The sequence below is a fragment of the Haliotis asinina genome, chromosome 5, assembly GCF_037392515.1.
Source record: "Haliotis asinina isolate JCU_RB_2024 chromosome 5, JCU_Hal_asi_v2, whole genome shotgun sequence".
In the NCBI taxonomy this organism is placed as follows: Eukaryota; Metazoa; Mollusca; class Gastropoda; order Lepetellida; family Haliotidae; genus Haliotis; species Haliotis asinina.
The window spans coordinates 59722040-59750015 of NC_090284.1; the positions used below are offsets into that span (position 1 = coordinate 59722040).

General features: G+C 39.7%; 1 protein-coding gene across 1 annotated transcript in view; it reads right to left on the reverse strand.

Moving 5' to 3' along the window:
* LOC137283696 (visual pigment-like receptor peropsin) overlaps positions 1-27298 on the reverse strand; it is a 57618-nt gene extending 30320 nt beyond the window's left edge. Inside the window, exon 1 of the mRNA XM_067815352.1 lies at positions 27071-27298. Within this exon, the coding sequence (XP_067671453.1) occupies positions 27071-27209 (139 nt within the window). The 5' untranslated portion in view covers positions 27210-27298. The remainder of the gene's footprint in view (positions 1-27070) is intronic.
* Between the last annotated feature and the right edge of the window lie 678 nt (positions 27299-27976).

Consider the following 27976-nt stretch of genomic DNA (forward strand, 5'->3'; position numbering starts at 1 on the left):
TTTTGTTCATCGAGGATTTAACGTCATCACTGCATTGACTCATGTCTGTTATTGTTCTGCAGACTGATCTTTGTCTGCATGAAAACACTTGTATAACTGCGCATCATCTGCGTATTGATGACGATTTATGCTGTGTTGTGACAACACTTCCAAAGTGAAAAAGACCGGGGCAAGACCCGATCCGTGTGATACCCTGTACCCCGCCCCCTCCACACGACGTCTACTGCGTTTAGCCTCTAGCACATCTGACGTCATAGTCCATGGTGGCACAGGCCTGTTCGTTACTCGCTTGTTTTTCAGAGGTGCGTGTTTGTCCAATACACCCAGTAGTGTAGAGTTAAACAGTTCATTTAGGTCCGCGGGAGAACTTTGCACAATAATTCTGAGTGATAAGTCAACACTAGATGCAGTTTTATCGATAGCCTTTAAGTTCCGACACTGCTTGACCTTCTTCGGGTGTAGGGTTCTATCTGCATCCAGAGAGAAAGTGATCAGATAATGGTCTGATATTTGAAGGTCTGTCAAACTGAGATCATAAACACCGCGTGCATCTTTTCTTGTTACAACCCAGTCAAGGCTATGTCAACTCTTGTGGGTAGCACCAAGAACTAGCTGGACACAGTGCATGGACTTGAGGAGACCTTTTAAATTATCACACTGAGTTCTTGATATGCTATTGAAATCAGCATTAAAATCTTCAAGTGTGATGGATCGGGAACGTGTTGTGCATTTCAATTCAACGAATGTTGAGATTTCGTCATAAAATTGTTTGAAAGAAAGTTTGTTACGCGTTGATGGGGACGATCTGTATAAAGCAACAATGTTTGCTGTTGTTTTGCCAGCTGTCAATAGAAAATCTAAACTTTCAAAAGAGGAGATTTTAATCACCATCCAATACCTTCCTGTTGAGATGAGATTTAAGGACTGTGGCCACAGCTCCACCCAGAGATGGCCGAGGCTTATGTTTAAACACATACCCTGGCAGTGTCTCTGATGCAATCTTCGGTTTCTCCCCTGGGGTTGAAGCACGTCTTAGTTGAAATCAAAACACCAATGTCTCTGTCATTCAACAGGTCCAATATTTCATCGCATTTATAACAGGCTGAGCGAACGTTCAGTAAACACATTGTGATTTTAAAAGATACCTTGGAGGGTTGGATAGGGATGAGGTTGTCTTTATATGCTGACTTTTGATTGGTTTGTTTCACACGGGGAATGACAGTTATCACCCTGATTGATCTCTGTTTGAATGTGCCTGCGACGTCTGCGACTCTGATTGACAGGTTTGTTGAAATCGTTTGCAATGAGTATATCACTCCCTTAGGGTTGATTGATGGAATTTTGCAAACGTGCACAGAGAGCAGACAGTGATAAAGAATAGTTTCATATTAGCGACTGGTTCATGTTTCAGTTTTGCTGATTCATGGATTTTGTGATTCGAAGAAATTCTAGTTTTGGTCTCGTCTTCAAAAAGAAACAATTCCACATCGTTTGTACGTAATAACCTCTGGACTATCTTGATCATAATCACACGTTTCGCCCTTCTATACAATTTCTGGATAGTCAGGTAATACTGATATGTCTAATAATGTTTTGCAAGAAGCCAGTATTTGCACGAATTCAAATGCATGAATACTCACTGAGCATCTCTATGATATTTCGCGTTATATCTGGGCTTGTAGACCATCCTAAAAAGATCACACAGATGCTACATGGTACAATGAATCAGTGAATAAAGATATTTCAAGCGCACCGACTGATACACCTAAGTGTGTATAATGTTTCATTGCTTCGACTCATGGAACACAAGCCACTATTAAATGTACCGTGTGATACTAATCAAGTATCCCTCTAAAAAGTAATGCACAATCTGTTTACGCAGCAAATCATTATATGACACTATGTGCCAGGTGGAAGTTGTGTACATGAAAATTGCATACAAGCTTCCTTTGTCGTTGTTACGCTGTCCACACCAAGATAATCTGATTCTGGCTTTGAGGATGATACTGATACATAAGGCACGTAGTCTCTTTTTTAGTTTTTTATATCCAATAAAACGACAGAACTTACGTAATTCCACCACAAATAGACATCTAATAGACACAGACACCATATTTCATTGGACGTTTACTTTGTTGGGGTCTTTTGTTCATCTTCACTTAACGCTCAGAACCTACGTTTAATTAGCGTCGGCTTTCGTAAGTGTCAGAGAAAACAGTATTTTTGAACAGTTGTTTCCTAGAATAGTTTAATTAAAACAGAACGCGACACTATACGATGATCACTTGGAGAAAGGTCACTTGCCAATGACGTCCCTACAGTTGCCTGATATTGACTTATCATGAAACGATCACATACAAGTGTCTGGAAGTGAATGTCAAAGAACATCGTCTGCTCTTTGATAAGCACACATCAGCCCCTACGTCAGGTAATACCGTGTAAACCATAGATGTGACATATTCGAAAGAAATAAAATAATATTCTTGTACGCTCTTCTCAGTTCCGACTCCAGTTCCGAAGCATTTCTTTAAAGGGCATTTTAGAAGCCGTATAGTTGTATAGAAGTTGACTCTTCATAGAACTTGGTTTTCCTTTACGAAAAGCATGCACAACTGCGCCAAAGGACCTTCTTTTTGAGGCAAGACTTGAGATATCTACATTCTAAACTGTATATAAAGTCAATGTGTTTGTTGTAGTTAACTGTTGGTGGAAAAATGTCGATGTCACGGAAGTCTGACATCCATACACACAAAGGATCTCATTGAAAGCAAAACATGTTAAGAATTGACTTAACTGGAGTATGAACCTTCAACGAGTGATTGCCAAACTGTATAAGTGAGGAAGTGAGTACGTTGTTTGTAGCGATATTCCAGCAATATCAAATCAGGAATGGGTCACACATCGTATACAATCGAACGCTGGTCTTCTCCGTGCCGAGCGAACGCTTAAACCACTAGGCTATTTCTTATCATTTTTCATGCCACTTTGTACACCTTTAGAAGGGTATTTTGTCATTTCCTTTGGCACGTGTGACTTCGTGTTTAGAGTAACAGCCATACTTACAACGTAATGCCACGCGGAATGAAATAGTTCGTCAAAAGGTGATGTTACATGGGCACAACTTGCTCTGCAGGAACAAGAAATGCTACTTGCATGGACTGTTAGTCACAGATATTAGGTAGCAAGTAAAGGACGTATGTAGAAATGGCGGACGTGATAGACCCGATGGAAGAGCCTGCCAGAGATGCTCGTACACGTGTGGCGATTAAAAGGGTGAGTCATCGTTGGTCAGTGGACCGACTATTGAATAGTCACTACACAAACATGTCAAAGAAATACTAGGGTAGATTTATACATTACCGAGGACTGAATCGAGTCAGTTCAGCGCCGATCGCGTCTATAGTGTGGACAGACATTTCTTCGTTAGGTCGGTCGTAACTCCCTGGTTTATCCAAATTTGTCTGTAAACGTTTAAGTTAATACAAAGGGGCTTTAGTTATCTGTACTTCTGCTTCTGTGTCTAGTCGTTCCTGGGAAATCCCAAGGGAATGTGGAAGTCAGTGTGTCCTGGAAAACAAAAACGTCTATATGCTCATGACCCTCAGTTTGTCGATCATCTCGCTGGATGGAAAAGCCGTACATAGTTAAAACAGGCTCATAAACTATAACGGTATTCCATGAAAAATCAACAAAACCCATTCCGGCGCCATGTCGAGCGTGTGTATTCTTACTTCACTTACGACCGCATTGTCATATGGTGATTACTTTGTTTAAGGCGTCTCATCGTGCAATACAGGTTCACTAGTTTTACTAATATGTGACGTCAATATGGAGTCTTCTGTTTAATTTACACGGTGACGTACAACTGAAATGCAGTAACTTAAACGCGACGACGCATCCTACCATTTCGTATATTGAAAAGATTAACGCTATTTCTGATATGTATGTTTTGATATTCTGACAGACAGTTCGGTCAATCATATTCGTTTCATAATATTTATTTATTATGTACTACGAAAAAACGATCAATGTAACTCCACACTCCTGTGGGGTATTGCAACGTATTGTATTACGTCTGACTGAAAATCAAGACAGTAGATATTCGATAACAATTTGTGTTCTTAAATCACAAATGGCACTAATCACAGTACTGGCGACAGAGAATGTGTGTAGGCACATAAATATTATTACTAATAGTATCTGTATCTAGCACAATTTGTGTTGGAGAAGCTAGTAAATATAACGTAGATGTTCAGCAATATTTTACATACATCTAAATATTGAAGTTGAGATTGCTCAGTGAGAATGTATTGCCCATTGTAAACCAAAAGTTACTGTGTTCTGTAATCTGATTGGTTGAAAAACATGATCAAATGGTATTAGATTCCCGGAAACTGCAAGACTATTCACTGCGTATTGACACGTATACAGCTGTTTTGTTTTGTCCTCAACAGTGGTGACGTCATTCAAATCATATTGTGACGTAAAGTTAGAATGACGTCACAAATGAGCAACTCCAGATGCTACCATAGGAACCAGCTGAAACGGCCAGCTGATGACACTTCACTGCTGTACCCCTACTCGATGTAAACGAGGGCAGACTGTAAAACCCCTTTGGTTTATTTTTTTGCTTGCAATGTCAATAAAGATCATGTGTTGGCCATTTTCGGGGTGCTTCAAATACATCAATAACACTCGGAAATTGGCCAACACATGATGTTTATCTCCTAAATAAATAACCTTATCACGGGCTTCATATTTACAGGTCAGCTACAACCGTTACAACCGGCTACACAACCACGTGAATATACTTCCAGCTCCGCCCATCAGATTTCTCTTTTGGAAACTACAAAACAAGTCCTGGAACACAAAACTGCAATATTAGTGCCAGTAATTTGCATGCTAGTGACTATCCAACATAATCTTTTCTGTCTTAAGCTCCGGTGCATCAAGCAATATGGAAAGAGCTTTGCACAATGTTATTGTACACGACGTTTAATGTATACACGACAAGCTCGACGTTTAAAGCCACGCTCGTGTCTAACTAAGCAGGAACTCTTCTGATACACGACGGAATGTGTTTGAGAAGGTACTGTAAGGGGATGGATGTAGGCTTCAAGGATGGTGTGTGCGTACCTTTCACACAAATGAGAACTTGGCCGCATGACGATCACACAAAACCTGAATGGACAACGGTTCACGGCTGACATTCTAGAAAATGTTGTTTCACCATATGTCTGAGACCAGCAAAAGGCACGCTTTTGTTACGTCGTGCAGGAGCCGTTGGCGATTTCTCTCGTCAGAAGGCTGTAGCAGTTTTACCTTCTCCGACCAGAGGTCAAAAACTCAGTCCAGTAGAGCAGGTTTGGGACATCATGGCGCTCCGTTTACGCACGCCTGAGAGACTGCCCAGTACAAATTCTTGATGTATCGGCACAAGTCCTCCATAACAAATGAAACATATACCCCGACGTGAAATTTGACGTCCGATACAGACAATGAGGTTGAGGGTGAGTGATGGTATACGAGTCTAGGCCAGATATTGATACTGCGCCCGAGTACTGATGCTAAGGGGCATCTTCAGGGCTGAAAATGGCCACATCTGTTGACGTGATACGATCATCAGCACTGGGAAATGTGTAATTTTGCCGCGTGTGTCTGAACAAACTAAAATGTTCGTTCAGATTTGCCAGTTAATTATTTACGTAAGAGGTCAGCCTGTTAAGATAGTAAGTTTGATCGAGGCTTGAGTAAGTTCCGTTTCTATGGCAAATGATAACAAACTGATACTATGAAAAATATGGAACGTTGCAAGTTGTATTTCACTTGGTTACAAATTATAAATTATGATCAAAGGGACAGATTTAGATTCTAGGAATTTCTATGAGGTTTAAGTCAATGAATACGGATCACTGGTCAAGAGGCCTCTTATTTCCTTCATTTCCTCATGCTGAAACCCAGCCACGACCTTGGGACCTACCAGAAGAGTGGGAAGAGATCTTCCAGCCTGGGGAAGATGAAATCGCACCACTTAAACTATTACACATCTGTGCTTCCAGATCAGAACCACTTACATATACTTTGAGACCAAGTGATAATCGATAGGGAGCTGAGTTATCAAATAGAGATAATTGTGTTGAAGGCAAGCAGTCCTGGACTGTGACCAGCAGAGCTTTTATGTCCTGAACTCTGCACATGATACTTCTGACCATTTACAATGGCACAATCAGTAAACCGTATTATGCGATTAATATTTGGTATTACGTTGTCGTCTTATGACTTATGACGGTTACGACTCTGAGTCGTGGGCGTTTTAATTTATGGCTTGTGGTCGTCTTGACATTTTGAGGCTGTTGTGACAGGAGGTCAAATTGACTAGCTCCCATCCACGCCAATACCGTTACACGTTTTGAAAGCTTTATTACACGGGTCTTAGATGTTGAAACATTGATCAGTGATGACTTTCAACTCTCCTTGTAATCGTGTTACAAATAGCAAGCAAATAGAGTTCAAATGACAACACCAAAGTTTGGTGATCCGGTGAGCCGTTCATGAAATATTGACCGTTGTTTTATCCTTCAGCGCCTTCGGGAACCTGTTTCAGTTGCTTGTTGAGACTGACACGTTATTATCTGTCATATTACATTGACGCCCCCTAGCTTGACTGAGGATTGGTGTGTCTGTAGCATATTATATTCTGAGCAGGTACCCGCGTAATTATTACATTTCACATTCGCTCGACGAACACCTGGCGTCAGCAGTGCTACTCTGGTAATTTCGTGTTAATTCATGACTTTCACACCGTCTAGGAAAGTCTAAATGTTGAACGTTACCTTCAACCTGTCGACATGGAAAACAAACAAGCCGAGTGAGAAAAAACTCGTTCCAAGCAATTTTATTTCAGTTTGTCTGATGATTGCCGCATAGTACACGTGTGTTTTGTGTGTGTATGAAACGTAATATATGCTTGCTCCACCACCTCACGTGTAGAGCACTCTGTGCTGGAAAAGAACAACACATTCGTGTGTGATTACACAATGCCATTTAGAAAGTGGCCAAACGCAACATATGTCATATTTGGGATTTCAATTTCTTAGTAAAGTACAAATTCCAGATTCGAACCCGCACCCTCAGAGTAAGACACCTATGACCGCCACCACACAAAGTCAGCCACGCATACTTCTTTTTGAAAGTGTGTGTGTCCGTGCGCGCGCGCGCGCGTGTGTGTGTGTGTGCCCATCCATTAAGTTGTGCCTTTTGAAAAGAAGTATGGTGGAACATATATTGTTGCTCAATATCACTGGTGTGTCGAACTTTTCAATAGTAGATTATAACAATTAATGTCTTTGGAGTAGTTCGCCGAAAGTTACCCCGCCATTTGTCATACAACTTGTTATCTTGAAGATTGGCAAAGCAGTTTGCTTTGCAGCTACTTAATCTGTATATAAGACGCCGTGCACGACTGATCGTGGCATTGACATTGGCATTTGCACAGACTATTTCTGTGTGCCCATATGCGATGAGTGGTCTATTTTCAGTCTTCAGCCACGCCAACGAGCTCTTCCATTCTATTAATATCAAAGCTTATTGCATCTGCCTTAATTAGATATTTGCTGGAAAATAAGCCAGATGAGTCAGATCGTGGTTTCGTTGGCATTTCGCTTTTTAGGTGTTTGTTTCCTCATCTAAGGCGTCGAGGTCCATATTATTGAGCTGTTAGTCACCCACCTTGAATAACGTTGGTATTTGTTGTGAAAAGCTGTATTCCAGCACATTTATTTCCTAAAATAGTTTAGGTAACCGAGAAAGAGACAAGTCATTATTGCTTCTGTTCCTAATGACTTCTTTGAAGTTGTGTCATGCTGTCTTCTTATGGAAGCAGCCGATTCCATAGTTTGGGTGCCTGAAAAAGCTAAACATCGTTGTATATACTCCTTCCAGTAGCTGATTTTCAAAACCATACATGGTCGCGTCTAATGCTTGTCCAAAGGGACAAATAGCTTCAAACTTAGAAAACGACAGGAAATACTTGTACTGCTCTTATAAGAGCAAACCTGTGACATTTTTACATTGTATACAATGTTTCAGTATGTACCAACGATATCTCGGGATATTAACATGAGGATTGATACCATTCCGGTGCGAAAGAAATACATAAATTATAATGATAAAAGGTGGTCACTGTGGTATTCTGCACGTCAAAGTGGTTTCAAATAAAGTCACTGGACGCATTAATCTGAAATTCACAAATGAGTAATATTTACCACGTCAGCATGCTCCATTGTCATTTTGAAAGAACACCATTAAGAGGTTTGATTATCACACATTTCAAGGTCTTTAGGGCGTTTCGAGATTGTGTTTGCTGTAATTTGCATTATCATTGATTATTGATAGTTATCATTGCGTCACAATGTTTAGAGTTTTGTGTGTGAATTGTGAGTCACTTTTCATATCATCTGTCCAAAGGCAATGGTGTTTTTTTGCTGCAGACATTCTTGACAGCGCCCCAGTTGCCTGTCCTTGGCAATATATTGTTTACTTCCTGTTCGAGAAAGTGAATGGCAGAATAGAAGTGCTGGTTGTCGTGTTGACGGACACACACACAGACTTACAATTTGACTTTTCATCTAAAGTTCTGCCTCTGCCAATCACCGTCTGTTTGTCAACAACACACTCTGTATTCAAGATTGTCGTTTCGTGCCGGACCACTGACTTTGTAAACTACCTTTAGTAGATACATCTAATATCACTGTAAAATGCCAAGATACTGGTGAGTTGATACTTTATATTTGTGACCCGTTACTTGGACTTGTAAATCAACTGCATTGTACTGAAATCTGCATTGTGATTCCTTGTAACCCTTTCACTGTCTGCTTAATATGTTGATGAATATTTGAGACTTGTCTGTGTTATATTTTGCTGGTTCAAAGCTTCCTCCCTCTGCTCTGGTGTCACGGCAATTTATCACCCGTAACAAAGGTTACACGAGTATGTACGCATTTTGTAAACGCCTTTGTCTGGGTAACGGCCTTGTGAAAACATCTCATGTAACGATGGCTATTCTAAAGTGATCACTCGCTGGAATAGTGTTTTGATTCATGGCATTTATGCACTAATCTGCTTGGAATATTTGCATGTTTGTGTATCATAATTTTGAGAAATCTCCGCCAAAGGCGATAGTTGCCTATATAACGCGACTGACTAGATAATACGCATGTCTTTATGTTACGTATTATATATGACGTTTTGCATTCTATTCCATCTCTGGTAAAAAAAAATACGGAAACAATTCATTGCATAGATCTTTGACGCATATATATTCATGCAGTGACAATTGCTGTATATCTTATAGGTCTGGGTCATTGTCCTTTTATCGAATAATGTGTGTTTGCTCTAAACAGTACGCATTCTTATATGTACATTCAGCTAGGTATTCTGGAAGTTGGAAGACTTAAAGAAATACACAGGTGAAATACATATTATGTATATTGTTTACTGTGGGCCAAAACGACCAAAAGTAAGAATATCGAAGATTCGCCCACACGTTACGAAATAACAAAGGAGCCTCAAACCCTGGCGCCCTGGACTAGACAGTGTAATTAGTGGGAAGTGTTAACATGAAACAAATCATCAGCAATTAAGGTCAATCAATAACGGCTAGACTGTTGTGCATCATAAATTTTGGTCAGCGGACATAAAAAGTGGAGTTTGAACGATAACTAATGCGTCTACCACTTTCCCCCAGGCTGGTCGCTGTATAAGGCAGAGAGTAGCACCACACAGAATGACTATATCACCCAAATTTACTAACGTTAGCAAATATACGTGTCATCCCGCCGCCATATGAACAACTTTTGAAGTCTACATATCATCTAGCTATCAGATTTACACTCAACTCAGCATTGCTTCAACGCTAAAACTGAATACTGGGAATCTGTGCAATTATAAAAGAAGAAGAAAGTGTTTGCCATATCTGTACCAACGGTGTGCTGTGAGTGACATTTATCTTGGCCACTTTATAATGACACATTCTGTTATCTTTCCGAATAATCTCTCTGGATATCAGATTGAGGGTACTTTTTAAACATGACCAGTTTTTCTATTATTGTATTCATACAGTAACATTCTTCGACAGTTCTCCGTATACCTCATATACATCGCGCACTATCCCTCTGTCTCTTGATTTTCCCAACCGATTAGTCAATGCAGAGACGTCTTCCATTTCCTACAATTCTGCAACATACACATTGCACTCCAAATGAACAGAGCAGAGGGGAAAAATAAGAAGGATACCAAATGTGGATATCAAACTTTAAAGTTTGTGTACGCTGTTATCACAACAAAGGCTGAGAAATAACATGGCTCAAGTACTGTGAGACTATTAAGGAAGGTCACATGCAGTGTAATGATATTCCAATTATGCACTGTCAAAAAACGTTACAGTATTGATGCGCGAGCTGAACAGACTTAAGGCATTGCGAGACATTGGTACATATTGCTATGCTCCAAAAGGTAGATAAAGTGATATTCTATTGGGACATCTAGGGACACATTCGAGGACAAAGGGTGAAGCATCGCTCGTTGTTCACCACTGAATCTTTTAATTACTGGAAACATGCACCACAAAAGATTTGCAGACATCAAAGGCAAGGCGTAACTGATATTGGCGGCAAGAGAGAGTGCTGCTTAACAAGGTCGTTAGCTTGCTTAGTACTGCTATTTTGGTCAGGCTCCTTCAGTGATAAGAATATAAGGTCACGCGAACGTTGATTTCAAATGTTTGTGTGAAAATGAAATTATCTGAACCAAGTAATTCCCATGATGGAAACATATGAGTATCTTGCTGGCGTACAAGTAACATGAACATTTGTAAGAACCAAATCGGAAATTTCAGCACCTATTGAGATTCATGTTTCTGCCAGGGTGTCATGCAGTTCATGTTTTGAAAATCCGGTCATGGCATACATGAACTGCGTATTTGTGCAAACGAAAATGCACGATGAGCATATGTTTCAAAGGATTAGATTTGTATGAAATATATGCCCGAAGTATGTATGTATATTTGCCCAAAATATTCGCAAACGATCGTAAATCCGGTCATCCGTGTATTTCTTAGTGTATTTAGTTTCTTTCAAGGGTGTATTATCCGGTTTTTGGTCCTGCCTAGACTGCCTTCTAGCCTCTTAAATGAACATACATATCAGAGTGAATGGTTCGTAAGTACCAATCATAGAATATGATGAAGGGGAACCCCGACGCTTCCTTCAATTACTGAAACTATGGCAGGCGCTCCATGGATTAAGAGGAAAGGATTAAGAGTTGATGAATTTCAATTGACTTCTTGCTGATGTGTCTGCCCAACAACATAGAAATAAACTAGCGTCCAAAAGAAAAGCCACCAAATATTTTTCTGGTCTCAAACAAAACTTCAACTAAAATACGGTAACATTACATGTTCTGTTCTAAAAATCAATCATTCCGCAAAAGTATTTCATGGATAACAAGAGGAGAAACGACGCTACTCGTGATCTAAGATCACATGAATGACACTGGGTCCATTATCAAGTATTCGATCACCAAAGCAGAATCGACAGGGAGCTTTTCAAACCTTTTGGGCAGCACATACTGTTCAATGGCGGTTATGAGCACCTGTAGCACTGATGCAGGAGAGAATCCGTTGTCGAGCTGAGTAGCGGAGTCTTCTGACGTCTTGTTCCGACGCTGTTCCTTCAGCAGAGCAGCTGCCAAAGCGTTCCTCGTCAATGGCCGATTTTGACGTTTCCGAATACGGCGTCTCAGTCATTCCCCAAGATGCTCAACTGAAGAGGCGAAGAGCTTGCCTTCGTCACCAAAGTTCACTATTCGCCAGTTTCGATGTTATCGGTGTGGCACATTCCTGATTCATCGCAGTCTGGCATGTCGGTGTTGGCACGTCAACACCAGACAGAGCATGAATGCTGAGTCGTCTGGTCACCCCGTCAAATGAGTGAATGCCCAATACTGTTGGCGCTTGATGACGTCACAGTGGTTTGGTTCCTCGAGCGCAACACCCGTAAATGCCGCTCTTCGTCTTGGGTAGAGACTTCCAATATATCACTCTTTGGCCTGTCTGTAGTACTGCCAGTCTGTCGTAGACGTGTGACAAGTCCGATGGTGAATCTGCAGCACCCCTTGGTCCTAGTCACATGCTCTTGTGTCTGTTCTATCTGTAACATACCGTTTGCTCTCTCCCTCTGCTCTTGTGTTAAACCAGGCGTGATGCTGGTTGTCAATCGATTAAAATGGTGTAATGTAAGAAAATAAACCTGGGAAGTTTTGGGCAGTGTCCGTTTTATTCATGTAAATTCCTTGTTTTTACTCAAAATACGAAACGGAACTGCAAATGCTCACTGGGAATTGACATGTTGTGATGGAGATAGTTTTGCAAACAGACTGACAATTATTTTGACAACTGCTTTGATATGACAGAATAACTATAGACAGATGGTCCTCAACTTATTTCTAGTAATGTATAACATTCATCAAACATTTCATGGTAGAATCGGATAAATGCCGCATCAATATGAAACTTATAAGCTGTGTGGTAACTTAACATTGTGAAATATATGTTCAGATAAAACTCACAATGTCATTTTTGTATCAATTTCCGCAGAGCCTGACCGAAAATACGCACAATGACCTTGGTTGGTACGAACGTTGCCACTGAATGACAGTGATATGTCCCCCAAGATCGATAAATCAATTGAAACATAATCAACAAGCATACTTACTTTGTGAGTTTGGTCAAAACAATGTATTTTCGTTCTTTCCTTTATTGTGTAATCAGCTGCCTGTTTTAGCAACCTCTAATCTCCGTGCTGTATACCTAACTGATGCAACATTTACGCGTCAAGCGTCACATTTGCATCTGTCGTAGAAGTTGTTTTTAAGAAAGAACCTTTCAAAGAAGCCCCAGGTGATTTCCTCAACAAGTGATTTATCCCCTCTGTTCACGCCAAACACATCTGGTCTTGACATTGACATTGACATCGACAACATTTCCTAAAGATACTTATATGAGATTAGAGGCTTGTTTATGGGATGCAGCCAAACCAAAGTGCTTAGGTGTTCTATAAATATACCAAAGCTTCCAAACAGCCGCCACAATTAGATATTTTCTTGACAAGTGAGTCACGTTTGTATTGGCTTAAGGCTACTTTTAGGGTTTTACTTGAATGCTAATCTATGACGCTTACACGCACATATGTCTTAAGCCCTTTCATCCTACGCATAGCTTGCGAGAACTTTTCAGAGACAAGATATTTGTTTGTATCGCTGTTTCCAGACATATGTTATTGTGAATACTGACCATTTTATTTGGCCGTATTTTCATTTTCCCCGAGACCGACTGTTCAGTCCTTTTCTTTGATGATGAACTCTTGGCGTCTAGTTCACGAATCATATATGGTTTTGAAAAATGTAGAATGTATATACACACACATACAAATATGCAAATTTGATTTCAGTCAATATTGTGTGTATCAATATTAGGAGCTGTAACAATTTTTTTCAAACTAAGGGGGCAAATAGAGATATCTTGTCGTGTCAGTGGTATTAGACAGACGCTAACTATAGACAGTTTCCACCCCATGTCCTCAAGACTTTGTATGTCTTGAAGAGGGGAACCAAACAATATGAAATTCGATGAGTTGGGGCAACAAACGTGTTTGTTCGTGAACAAAATTTATGATACAGTGGCACAAATGGCAGCAGATTTTGGTACCTATGCCCGTTCCACGAGCATTCATACCAGGTCTGAATACAGATGTTCAATATGCGTGTTAACTTTTAGGTTGGAGATATGTATTCATAAATAACTACTGTGTGACATTATATGTACTAGGTGTGATAAGTCCCTCTTTAACAAGCATGTTAATGGCAAACTATTAAGTTACCCGACTGAAATATGTTTTATGAAAGTTAAATGACCAAGTGCCGACAAAACGGACGAAGACGGATTTAAACGAAAGTGAACAGAGTAAGTTCGAATAATCAGTACTTACAGGTGAATATTTCACCTTATAGTTATCCTGCCTTTAAAGATAATTGTCTCAGGAGAATTTCAGGTATGATCAAACACCTACTCAAAATAGCAATATACACTGCACCTTGAGTCAGCCTTTATGGTCAGTGTTTTGATCTAAATGTAAAAGATACAAGTGCTGAAATTATTGTTTTGATACAAAATGAATTTTGTTGTGCAGAAAGATAAGTGCCATGAATAAGAAACAGCATTTATCTTGCAAAGATAACTTAAAGGTCTAAAACTAGTAGCTCTAGATGCAGTTTTGGGTGAAATATTAAACAATCCAGTGTATTTACAATATATTATATTACAATTTCGCAATGTCTTTTCTTCTTTAAGACAGGTATTAAGCTAAATATACACTTGATGAAAGAGAAACTCTCTTTTGGTATTTTTTCTATGATTTTAAATTGGAAACAGCTTTAATTATGGTTATTCTATGAGCAACTGTCTAGTGATTTTAGCTGTGTAAACATCACTCATAACATGCCTGTACACGGTGTTATCCTTTAAAATATGATTAGAATACACAATTGTAAATATGAAATAATAAATGATTCGTAAAGCAGAATAATGTTGCTTACTTATAATAACTATCGTTGAATCTTTGAATATTTATATATTTGTCATTTTGAGTCACATTTCGACCCGTGAAGGTCCGGGGTGGAATAGGTCTTTAGCAACCCATGCTTGCTACAAGAGGCGACTATGCTTGGCGTAAGAGGCAATCGGGTAGTCAGGCTCGCTGACTTGGTTGACACATATCATCGGTTCCCAAATGCGCAGATTGATTGTCATGCTGTTGATCTCTAGATTGTCTGGTCCCGACTCAATTAATTACAGACCGCCACCATGTAGCTGGGATATTGCAGCGTAAAACTAAACTCACTCACATTCACATTTCAAACATTGTACGGATGATTGCAAATAGACTAAGTAACCCATACTTCACTGCATGGCTATTTTTGTACTATATTCACCAAGGTGAATGTTACTTTTTTACATCTACATGAGAATTAAATACACATACCTCTAGTTCTTACAATGTTCGATTACACAAATAGTAAAATGGGATACTTCCATTTGCCCCTCGGTTTACTACTGAATAGCTGTACTTCGTCTAGTAGGAAAGATGCGACTGGGGAATATTCGTGAGGTCAAAATCGTACATTTAATTTAGTTCTCCTCAGGAACAATCAATCCATCGATTGGTCTTGTTACCAATTGGGGCGTCCATTAATTCTCATCTATGACCTTCCAATGCACGCTGGGAATCATCCGGACCTTCTGTGGATGTTACACATTCAAATGTGTTATAGTAGCATATGTTTGAAAAAGGGAACCAGAATACATACACCTCCAGATACAGACTGATTACCAATATACGTGAATTACACATGCCAAATGACTTACGGTATGGGCTGTAAGCTATACGTTGGAGGACGGAAGCTTATACACATCGACCCTCTCTGTCATGTCCTACAGAGTTTCAGTTTCCGTAACACACCAGTCAGTATTACATCATAGTGGTGCATTACAAAGGTGCAATTGGATTTTACTTAGTTGTCGATGCCACCATTCATGTCATCCTTGCAGTTACGGTCGTGCTTTCTCTGACGTGAATAGAGAGGTTAAGACCCTGTCCATCATTATAAGAAGTCTGAACAATGGACAGTGACCCTTACCAAAGGGATATCGTTAGACCTAAACAACTCTTGATTAGGGATGAAACGATCAATAATCTCGGATAAATTGACCTTGGTATTGGGATGAAACAACCCAGATGAGACGGCCCAGATGAGACGACGGGATGAAACGACTTGGGTTGAAACAACCCCGGACTCTTGCACGACCTTGAGAGCTGTCCAGAACGAAACATTTGTTTTGTCCGTAAGCAGCACACTATCCAAGCCATGCATTGAGTATCTCAGATGCCGTCTGTCTACACCCTTCAGTGCAAACTTATAGCCGGACTGGTTTCTGTCAGCTAGCTCCATTCGCGTCTGCCAATAGTTGGTGTCAAACAACGAATTGTTTCATCTGACAATGAGGTTTTTTCTTCACACACACACACACGCACGCACACACACACACACACACACACACACACACACACACACACACACACACACACACACACACATCACCAAGTGTTTGCCAAAAATTGAGCAAAGGTATCCTGACCACAGCTGCATCTATATGCATTAAACTTCAATTTTGTGACCGATGCCTCAAATTTGCAACTGACCTCTGCATCTCTACTGCACCATTTGTTTAGGAAGCGGAGTGGTAGCGGAGATAATAACCAAGAACCGTGGGTTCCAATGATTTAATCCTTAAAAGTTTTGTCACCTGATACTGAGAATAAAAAGAATACAATATGGAAATATAACGACATGCGTTACGTTTTGCTACTACCTGAATTCCCATTATTTTACACCAACAGAATTTCCGTTGCTGACATCCATGGCAATGCCTCTTAACACAAAGTGTAATTCCGAACATTTGTCATACGCGGCTGTCAGGTAGTTTAAAGGAATCGCTTAGTCTTTTAGGCTGGAATTCTCTTCCGCAACCATCGAAATTGTGCACATAATATGGAGTGGTTTTGTAGTTATTGTTCCTCTGATATGATAAGAGAGCCTAATGACAATATTGTACACAGGTTCGGCTATAACAATAAGTCTTCAATAGCTAGCCCACTGGAAAGTGTAATTATTAAAAACATCGTTCATACGTGTCAGACTTGTATTTCAAGCAGTCATTTTCCTTTCCTAAAATATTATTTCCTGATCAATATTCATTAGATTTCGCCACTACCGACTTGATCAATCATATAGCGGTAAAAACGTTGGTGCCACTCCAGCGCTCCTTGGTTTACCTATTACATTCGCATTCTGTTTTGTGTCTTACGTCTTGGTTACGTCAAGGTTATTACAAATATACACCAGAAAAGTACATTTATGAATACTTTCAATTACTAAAATCTAACGTTAGCTGAATCTATGTTTCCTAAAGTTGGATTTGTTCCCTCTGCAGTCGATATTTGAGTCCAGTTGACTTTTGCAGCCTTTCTTCTTCATTACAGAACGTGGACAAATTATAAATAGACGGTTCCAATTCTGGCCTTGCAGCTATAAAGTGATTCTAACAGGCATTAACCGATGATAATGGCAAAGGTGCTACGGAAGGCTTCACATTTCAAGTTAACTTTGCTCTTATGCAACTCGTCCTACACACTTACTGATCGTGACGTCAGTGGCTCCAGCATTGACATTGACAATGACACCGTTCAGAGTACAGACAGGAATAGATGAGATTAGGGATTAATGTGCGCATTGAAAGCCATTACACCTTTGTATGTGACGTAGTATGGTGTTGCTGTGAGCTATTTTGGTCCCTCTGCACGTCATAGGAGACTTGTATAAGCTGTATTCTTTGTGGTAAACACTGTCGGGGGATGTTCATTCAGATAACTTGACACAACTACTGACTGTCACACGAGAGAAAGGATTAGGCTCCTACGTTTAAGAATACATGCTTCAACATCGTCAAAAGAGCATTAATTGTAAATCCACATCATTGAGAATATCTCAATATCCTGTTAGTTCTTCTTCAAACGCATATATAACGTACAGAGATATACACCTGATGAAAGAGACCAGTTCATTCTTTTTCTTAATCTGGCTTGCTATTTTTATCATGTTATGAAACCATCCATTAATATTGCTTTGGAGGGAAACAGACGAGTGTCTTCATGAGACAGTCCTTTAACGCACCTCTCTCATTTAATAAGGCAACGTATCAGGCGACTTCTGATATTGTAATTTCGTTCTCCTAACGAAAGCACAAACCATCTCTTGTTCCTGGGTGTGTCATTTCGAACCATGTGTCATGTTCTATGTTTTGAGGACAATCTGTTTGTCCAACGTTAAGATTTAATATGTGAAAGTAAAGGTGTGACGGAATGCTAGGTGATGCAATGAAATAAGTAATTTAAAATCTCGTCAATCATCTTATATACTGAAAACCATTAAAAACGCAATTTGACATTCATACTTTCAATGACATCAAACAAAGGAGGGGTCACTTGCAGTCAATATCGCGTGTGTCCACCGTGCACTGCCAAAAAGTCTCCGGAGGCATTGGAAGACACAGATTTCTCAGAAACAGCTATGGGATGGTCTGCCAGTGATGTTGAAGGGTCGGTGACAATTCAGCACTTGTCCTTGGTCATGGTACCACCCCTAACAAAACGACCAATTTCTAAAACACAGTTTTTCTCGACGTCGATAAATTCGTCGCAAAGGGTGCGTTAAACCTGCGTTAAACCTTCGCAGACATGACGTTGTTTTGTCCCAATTGTCTTCTTTGCAGTATTAGCAGCTGTTTTAAACCGATTTGCAAGACTCGGATATTGCGAGTCGAACTGTAGTCATAGGCGGTGCGCCAGGTGGCCCGAAATCGTTGTCTGAGTTGACCAACGGTGTATGGATGGCCTGACAATCATCACATTTGAAGAAACACCGCTAACCATAGCGAGAACCTGATTCTTGTCGTCTTGTGTCAAGCGTGGCATTTTCTCAACGTGATTCAGTTTCCCAATTCCTTGTGCTTTTATAGGGTGCAGGTAATGCATGTGCACAACGTTTTTCACGAATGTGTTTGTTTTTACGAGAAATGGTTTCAGGTTCAGTTTTAGGCATGGAAGTTCATAAAAGAGTAAGTCTCTAGGACTCAAGCTCGAAATGGGCAAGCATAACAGCCTCTTATCCCTATATCCTCTGTATCGCAGATAAACAAATCTTCGATGGAAGTTTTGTAAGTTCCTGGACAAAAAATACCAATTGCATTTTTATTGGCTTTCAGTATATATGATGTGTTTATGCATGTGCAAGATAAACCTCTACACAGGTGTTGGCATTTGAAACTGTGACATACCAAACATAAGCAGTGAGTGTATGAGTGATGGTTCTTTGAGTGAGTTGAGTGAGGGAGTTTTACGCCGCTTTTAGCAATATACCTGCAATATCATGGCGGGGGCTTCACACAGAGGGGTTGTTAAACAATGATGAAACGTGATATTATATTCGCAATAAAAGTAAGTACTACTCTTCCATGCGTAAAGAATGGTGATTTTTTGAAAATGAGCATTTCAATGACCTTTAATAGCTGTTTCACAGCGCCAACATACAGGTATTGGTTTCGTTCTTTCCGGTTTCATTGCATGAACAAAGTGATAAAGTATATTGTAAAGACAAAATTGGTTCCATAATCATTATAAGGCATGTCATTTCGTTTGCAATATATCATCGAAGGTAAATGCCATCTCATGATTCACATGATGTGAAATTGGAGTTTCGTTAAATTACTTTATACATCATAGAATACTTCATCTAACGCGTGTCTGTAGACACCAGGCTGACATATTGTATTCATGCAAATGGCATTACCCTACTTTGGAGTTCAATGCTCTTAACACAAAGTTTCCCATTCACGGTGATCTTAATCAATCTTAAATTATTTACTTTCAGTTACATCTACCACTAGACATATTTTACACGCAGAACGCAAGAGACGTTCTGTCCCAGACGCTGGGCATCAATTATAGATGCTATTATAGACACTAAGCCTCAACCATCTTTGTGATTGTAACACCATCTCCTCCAACGTAATGTGTCCAGCAGTACATGGTTTAGGGGGAAAGTAAATGAGGACGTGGTCCAATTTTTCAGTTGGGAAGGGGGTGACGTGGGGAGGCGGCATTGCGAGATAGTCTTATTTTCCCGACAGTATATTTCAGTAATATAGGGAAGTTACTGAACATATGTAAGCAATTACAAAAAAATATTTCAGTATAAGTCATTATTCTGTTTGGCAATAAAATGTTATGTACCGACTGATTCACTTTCTATCATATTTTATTTTGTATAAATCTATGCTAGCGCCTGATGATTTTGTATATGTACATGATTCGAACAAATGACAACATAGAAGTAATAACGCTTATCGTCTGTACGGGTGCCAAGAAGATTATCATGTGTTTAGGATGATAGTGATGACATCCGGGTTTATCCAAAAGTCGAGTTCATGCACCCAAGAAGTGCCACGAACACAATTCAAAACAGTGAAATGTACTGGATATCATTTTGCCACTGAGGCGTAAAATTCCATATTCTCCACAACTCTTTACTAACAAAGTGCTTGAATGTTTAAAAATGAATAACTACCTCTCCATATATGTGAAATATAGACCCCCAAGACTCTCGCACATTGTGTTTAGCACGAGACAAGCCTACAGCTTACTAGTACAAATAAAGTTTTCAAAAAAAACGTTGAACACTATTCTGAAAGAATACTTCATTTCTTTGTCTATGATGGTGGTAGACATTTGAGTAAGTCTATTATATATAGTCCCATACCGGAACAGATATACTCATATACATTACAATGGAACAAGTAGGACGGGGAGGCAACATCTGTATTAGCTTCTCTGAGTTAGGTGATCAGATGAACGCAATATTCAAAATAAACATCCCGAGAAGATGACAAAGTTGTTACTCTTATGAAATATTTATAATGTTAACTTTACATTCACGACACATAATTGATTGATGTGATGCACTGATTGGACAGTTGATAATGGTTTTGGTCCGACGATATGAGTGAATCAATACCGAGATCGTATCCAAGACAGAAGGGTTTGTGCTCTCCCAGGAGATTGGTAATAATCCTATGAAGATGTAGTAAGGTCTTTCATCACTTAAGCCAGTTCATTGGTATCTAATGACGATTGTTCATTATCAGGATCGCAAAGACAAAGTTGAGCTATTCCGACTAGACTTCTGAAAAACAGGCTTTCATAATCTGCTTCCATATTGTATAATCAGGGGATCTGCAAATACTCTTTGGAAAAAGAGAGTTAAGAGTCACGTTTCGGTGGCATTTTCGTATTAATACTATAACGGTTCCTCACAACAGCTGGTTAGTGTTAAACGCCGCACCCAGAAATATTCAAGGTATATGGAGGCGGTAAATAAACGAGTCTGGTCCAGAAAATCAAGTGATCAGCAGCATGAGCATCGATCTGCATAACTGGGACCACCCGATCCCGTTGGTTGCTTCTTACGACCAGCATGGGTTACTGAAGATCTTCACGGGTCTCGTATGAATACGTGATAACTTTGCACAGCTTAAAATATTTGTTCATTCCAGTGTAAAATGCCTACTATACGATCACCATTAAAGGTGGTGCACGTATGTCTCCGTTTGGCATAAAGAACTCCTCTCATTTCTCTATAACTTATAATGTAATCGATTCTATGTGGTTCTGTGGGTATGGTTTTAAGACTTTGGCAAAAACATGACGGGAGTCGAACACCGTGAAAACGTAATCTTCCGTAAACGTCAACACATCCACCTCTACCGCCTGTTACATCCACCTCTACCGCCTGTTACATCCACCTCTACCGCCTGTTACATCCACCTCTACCGCCTGTTACATCCACCTCTACCGCCTGTTACATCCACGATCAACAGTGTAACATCAGAACATAGCTCAGGTTAAAGATTTTGAATCTATTACTGGCTGCTTTCTCCAGTGTTATTGACACAGGTCGGGTGGGTTGCTTATGTTTGTAGATTCAATGAACACTATACGTATGTCAGCCGTACGTATACAACAAGGCTCATGCCGTCACGTGGTATGGTACCAACGTACTTTCCAACAAACACTAGCGTCAATGGTACCTACACAAAACCTTTGACTTCGAATATAATAACCAGCTGTGAAGAGTGACAATATAATATCTACCTTGTGTCCAGCCTTACAGCTTATAAGTCTGTGTACCGCCTATCTCTGGTGCAGTAACTAGCCCAAAGCCCACCAATGCTAATAAATCTAGGTGTCCATTGATTGTTACTATTCAGAGGTTGTTAACGTGCACCAATTTACGGTTTGCTTATGAACCAATCCGTGCTAATTAACTATTGGGCTTTCTCGTTCGTTTCAACCACTGTATTTTTATGTTCTTCCCCTGTAGTTATTTTAGCGTGCATCATTTATCTTGGATTCGATTCATATGATGAGGAGAAATTACATGTACTTGTAAGCGATGGGTTCTTCAGAGTAATACGTTAACATCTACTAACTCTCTACATTGTCCAGATAGCTTGTAAAAGGCCATTCAACGACTTGGTGACACCAGGTGTTCACGGAAATGGTAAGCGCTGTTTTAGTGATGCTACCCGCCACTCACACAATCTGTATGGTTAAATGTTTGGCATTTGACAGCTTCACAATAGCAATCCTGTCATAACATCCTATCATGATTGGGTCTTTCCTAATGAAACATCCGACCACGGCCACTCATCGTAACTGATGAGGCCGTTTCACCTCGTAGGCCGAAAACAATTGCATCATATTATTGATCTATATTGCATCTATACTATACGACCTTATTCTTGAAACATGAACTGCTCGGCCACAAATTACCTACGACAACACATGGCATGTTCTAGTAAATAAGTGCGAGTGAGGATAGTGATATTGTTAACAATATTCCAGCAATATCACGACGGAGGACACCAGAAATGGCCTTCAAACATTTTCACTTAGCTGGAATAATACTGGAGTCCAGCGTAAACGAACAACAGAACCAAATGAACTGAGAGAAAATTTAGCCGAAAATTAAAATAACAAACAAATGCTACAGTTAAAAATTTGGGACGTCGAAATTTTACTTTCAAAGTTTTAGGTCTTACGTACCCCAAATGAACTGAATTATAACATACCACGTAATATAATTGTACCTAGATAGGAGGGTATCAGTTTGTGGCGTTGATGTAAGACTGACAAAATGATGCATATGTATTGCTACAATTATCCATAGGCGTACGACATCGACATTTTTTCATTTTTGATGTCATTTTAATGCTTTTCTGTATTTTTGGTACTGACATTTGTCTCTCGGGTTTTTTTTGTTTTGTTTTTTTTTGTTTTGTTTTTGTTGTTTTTTTGTTTTGTTTTGTTTTTTGTTTTTGTTGTTTTTTTTGTTTTTTTGGGGGGGGGGGGTTTAGATATTGTTCGCAAATGAACTTTTAATCTCAAGTGGTGTTTTATGGATGTTTATGGATGTACTGTGCTGTAAACTGTAAACATGTATATGTTGAAAATATTTCATTTGAGATCACTGACATGGTTATACCTCAACGCTTGCCGCTTGTCTATCACAGATTGATGATTCAGACTTTGTGGTAATCACGATCAAAGGTTTTCATCAGTCATATGCATTTCAGAGAAATGCAGCCATGATGTCCCTTCATGTGTTTCAGTAATTAGAATAATCTATTGACGAATACCCCTGAAGCTATTATTGAAGAGTAATGACGGTCATGTCTTTTTCTTTATATATGATAACACGTCCACGTTTTGACATGACACCATTTGAAAGAACTTGGAATGATAACACAGCCAATTAGTAAGCATAACATAACTAATAACTCACTGAACAACCGCACTTTTAATGTAATGCCTCTTTCCTAAAGACCTCACGAGGCTTCTTTAAGACAAAATCTGATTTTTGATTCGGTGTAACTTAAAGACTTCCTTTCATTTTTCTTGTGGATTCCTTTGTGACCTCTGTGCTTGATGTTCAAATTCCAATGCACCGGCGATACGTAATAGCGAGCAGAGGTGTTGTTTTAATGCACGTCAGCGTTTTACTTAGAAATGCATCCGCAGAGGCTTATTTCATAAGTCAGTGACTGAGAGTTTGAGCAGTGCTCCAATTTTGTATATGGAACCCACTGGCTTATATACATGATAGTTACATAAATACGTTCAAAATACATGGCCTCATAACCCTGCACTTGCCATTTCGTGTCTCACAGAATAGCTTTGAGGCACGACTTTTATGTGGATTTAGTGACACAGGAAATGATCAAACCGATACAAAATACAGACTAAATATCGTACCGGAGAATGACAACAGAAGTGCGTAGGAAAGACAGATTCATCTTCCTCTTAATAGAGTTAGCGATACGATACGACAGGAGCCGCGTGATACACCTGGTACAATTAATTACTTATTGATTCTCAACCGTAAACACATTTTGTGAAAGAGTTCCTTTCGGACATTAGATTCTGCTTTCAGCAGAGATTTTATATGAGTATGGCAATGGGTATTGTTGATTTCATAATGCGTTGCTCTACCTCAAGGACCAACCCAACCAACACACCTTCCGATTCTTCTTATGAGTATGGCAATGGGTATTGTTGATTTCATAATGCGTTGCTCTACCTCAAGGACCAACCCAACCAACACACCTTCCGATTCTTCTTATGAGTATGGCAATGGATATTGTTGATTTCATGATGCATTGCTCTACCTCAAGGACCAACCCAACCAACACACCTTCCGATTCTTCTTATGAGTATGGCAATGGGTATTGTTGATTTCATGATGCATTGCCCTACCTCAAGGACCAACCCAACCAACACACCTTCAGATTCTTCTTATGAGTATGGCAATGGGTATTGTTGATTTCATGATGCATTGCTCTACCTCAAGGACCAACCCAACCAACACACCTTCAGATTCTTCTTATGAGTATGGCAATGGGTATTGTTGATTTCATGATGCATTGCTCTACCTCAAGGACCAACCCAACCAACACACCTTCAGATTCTTCTTATGAGTATGGCAATGGATATTGTTGATTTCATGATGCATTGCTCTACCTCAAGGACCAACCCAACCAACACACCTTCCGATTCTTCTTATGAGTATGGCAATGGGTATTGTTGATTTCATGATGCATTGCCCTACCTCAAGGACCAACCCAACCAACACACCTTCAGATTCTTCTTATGAGTATGGCAATGGGTATTGTTGATTTCATGATGCATTGCCCTACCTCAAGGACCAACCCAACCAACACACCTTCCGATTCTTCTTATGAGTATGGCAATGGGTATTGTTGATTTCATGATGCATTGCCCTACCTCAAGGACCAACCCAACCAACACACCTTCAGATTCTTCTTATGAGTATGGCAATGGATATTGTTGATTTCATGATGCATTGCTCTACCTCAAGGACCAACCCAACCAACACACCTTCCGATTCTTCTTATGAGTATGGGAATAGGCATTCTTGAAGTAAAGTACGTTTATAAAGTAAAGTACGTTTATAAAGTAAAGTACGTTTATATTCGTTTTGTGATTCTATTATTGTCCATGTATCAAATTCTAGTAATCTGCAGTAGAAATATCACACTCGTCCCGACCAAGGTTCTGGATTGTCTAAGAATCCCACATTTTCTCGTAGGTTTCAAAAACACGGCGGACAGTGTAAGCCCCTTTCTCCAACATTAAGGTAGCGAAAGGCATCACTAAAACAATGCCACATAACATACATTAACCTCATCTAAATCTCTCAAACCTGCTCGTTGTCCTCCTGGGAGGAAATCCGTCGTTCTATGCTGTCTAATAATGACAAAATACCTGCCACACGCAATGAAAGACCAGATGTTTTGGAATGAGAAAATGTTTCTAATCTGTATGCGGTATTAGTCATGCAGATCGATTCAAAATCGAATGCCCATGTGTAGCCATGTGTCAACGAGTGTAAAGCCTGCAGTGTATACCATTAACTAATAATTTTGTGCGTACGGATGACTTGAGACAAATTGTTTTCGAAGCAAGTATATTTATACTTGATACGAAAAGGTTTACATTTTGCTGTACACTTCATGCTCTGGATGATAAATTCAATCTGAACGGAGCAATATAACATGAGTATAATGATGGCGATAATCGTTTTAAGAACTTGCTGTACTAAAAGTATTTGTCAATCGACATCACAATCAGTTAGACAAATGGGAATGTGTCGCATGTTATCAGTACATGTGAAATACCTAACAATAAGTGAATGGATGAAATTATTTAATGCACCAATTACCAATGGTCAAGGTGTTTCACAGTGGACAGTATGTTAGCCAAATTGTCCACAAACTAGTGACCGTTGCTACCAAGGTTGACAGCCAATTTACAGGCTAGCTGCCTTTCAGTCGGCTCTCACATCACGCACGGGTGTAAGGCTTGTATCCGATTAAGAGGATGGGTGCGTGAGTGATCAATTTAGTGAGTTGAGGTTACCTCTTTTTCAGCAACATTTTTGCAATATCGAGACATCATAAGTAAGTTCACACATTCAACATATACGTGGAACTGGACTTTCACAGCCCCATTTCTACATACGTCTTTCATAATGTGATTGCTGTGTGTATGTATATAATCAGTGAACTTACTAACATTTCATGAATTCACAGTGAATGACATGAACGTGTTTACAATGTTTGACATAAAGCGTCATGCCGAAGACCCACATTTCTAGTGTTTCTAGAATATTGTTAAAAGCGGCGTACTCACTCCGTCACTGTGGAAAACGTATATATTGTCTTCTGGATATTGTTTTCACTGCTACTTTCCGATATTGTCACATATGTCATACGAATGGTAGATTATAAGTCTAAAATATTGTTGATACTGTCAAGACGATAGCTCATTTTCACTTTCGTTAATGTGTGATCTGTATTGTTTTATGGACACAAATACAACGATAATGAATCAGAGTCTTGGATGAGAGCTGACATTACACGAACATGTGTATATGTGATGGGGAACTCTACCCACGGGTTCATTTATCTCGTGTCAACAAATGTCAACAACGAGATACAAACCAGTAAGTTAAAACGAATATACACTGTTGTCGGCACTTTATGCAATGAATGATAATTGTTTGTTCAAATAATACATTAAAAGCAGTTTAAAGAGAGGGATTAATTTTATGCAATGCTAAATCGTATCCTACCTTACGACATAAAGGCACGAATGTACATACTCAAATAAACAAGTATTTTGTACACATGAATGTAGGTAATACAGTCTACCTTATGAAACAGAAACAATGCGGAGTTATCTAAGAAATGCATTTGTCTTACCTATGAATATTAGGTATCCACTGACAACGGTTCTTTCAGGCGAAGTCAATAAACTTGAAACTGGGTTCTCCACTATTTTGGTCGAGGCGTTGAAAGCAACTGAGTGTGGACCGCCTTCGGTGTACGTTGTATCTCCCATGTCTAAGTCCTCCACAACATAAAGTGTCTATGACTCCTTCTGTGTCGTATGGTGAAGGCATCTATGTCTAGGTCTAATTCTCCTCAACTGACAAACCGATTTGCATATGCATGAGTGAGATGTAAGCATCCCTGCATGGATGGCAGAAATCGAACATTTTTCCAATACACTAATTCTATTAATTACACAATTAGAGCTGGCTAGTATTCCGTCTTCGAAATCGGCTTAGCTACCTCTTAACGAGCTAGGTGTTTTCCTGGGACAGATCTACCAGTCAACTCATGTTTAAGTCAAGGCTACGCAGGCAGCCAACCAAACCATTGGTTCCACAGTTCGACCTTCCAACAACAGCTACGAATGGGATTGTGATCCACCCTCAAAGGATTCCTTCCAGGATTCGTGACATTAATATCGCTGTGTGATGATACCTATTACGAACGTATGCAGTGTATCCTCTCCTTCAAACAAGTTTGTTACGATGAGAAGAAATAAATTGATTTTGTACGTGCACTCAACACAGGCTGAAATAGGTGTTCCTCGTGCGAGGAGGGATGATTTAAAGACCCGCCCTGTCCATACGAGGCACTGTACATACATACATACATAAATGTATCTATTTTTTAGTGTGTGTATATCCGTGTATGTCCGTGTGGGTGATATAAACATCTGAAGAATATCCCAACCTTCCGTGGTAAACAGGGTCCCCTCTGATCGATCTAAGATTGATATCCAGCCTGCTGGCAATTAGAGTCTCTGTGAGAAACTGG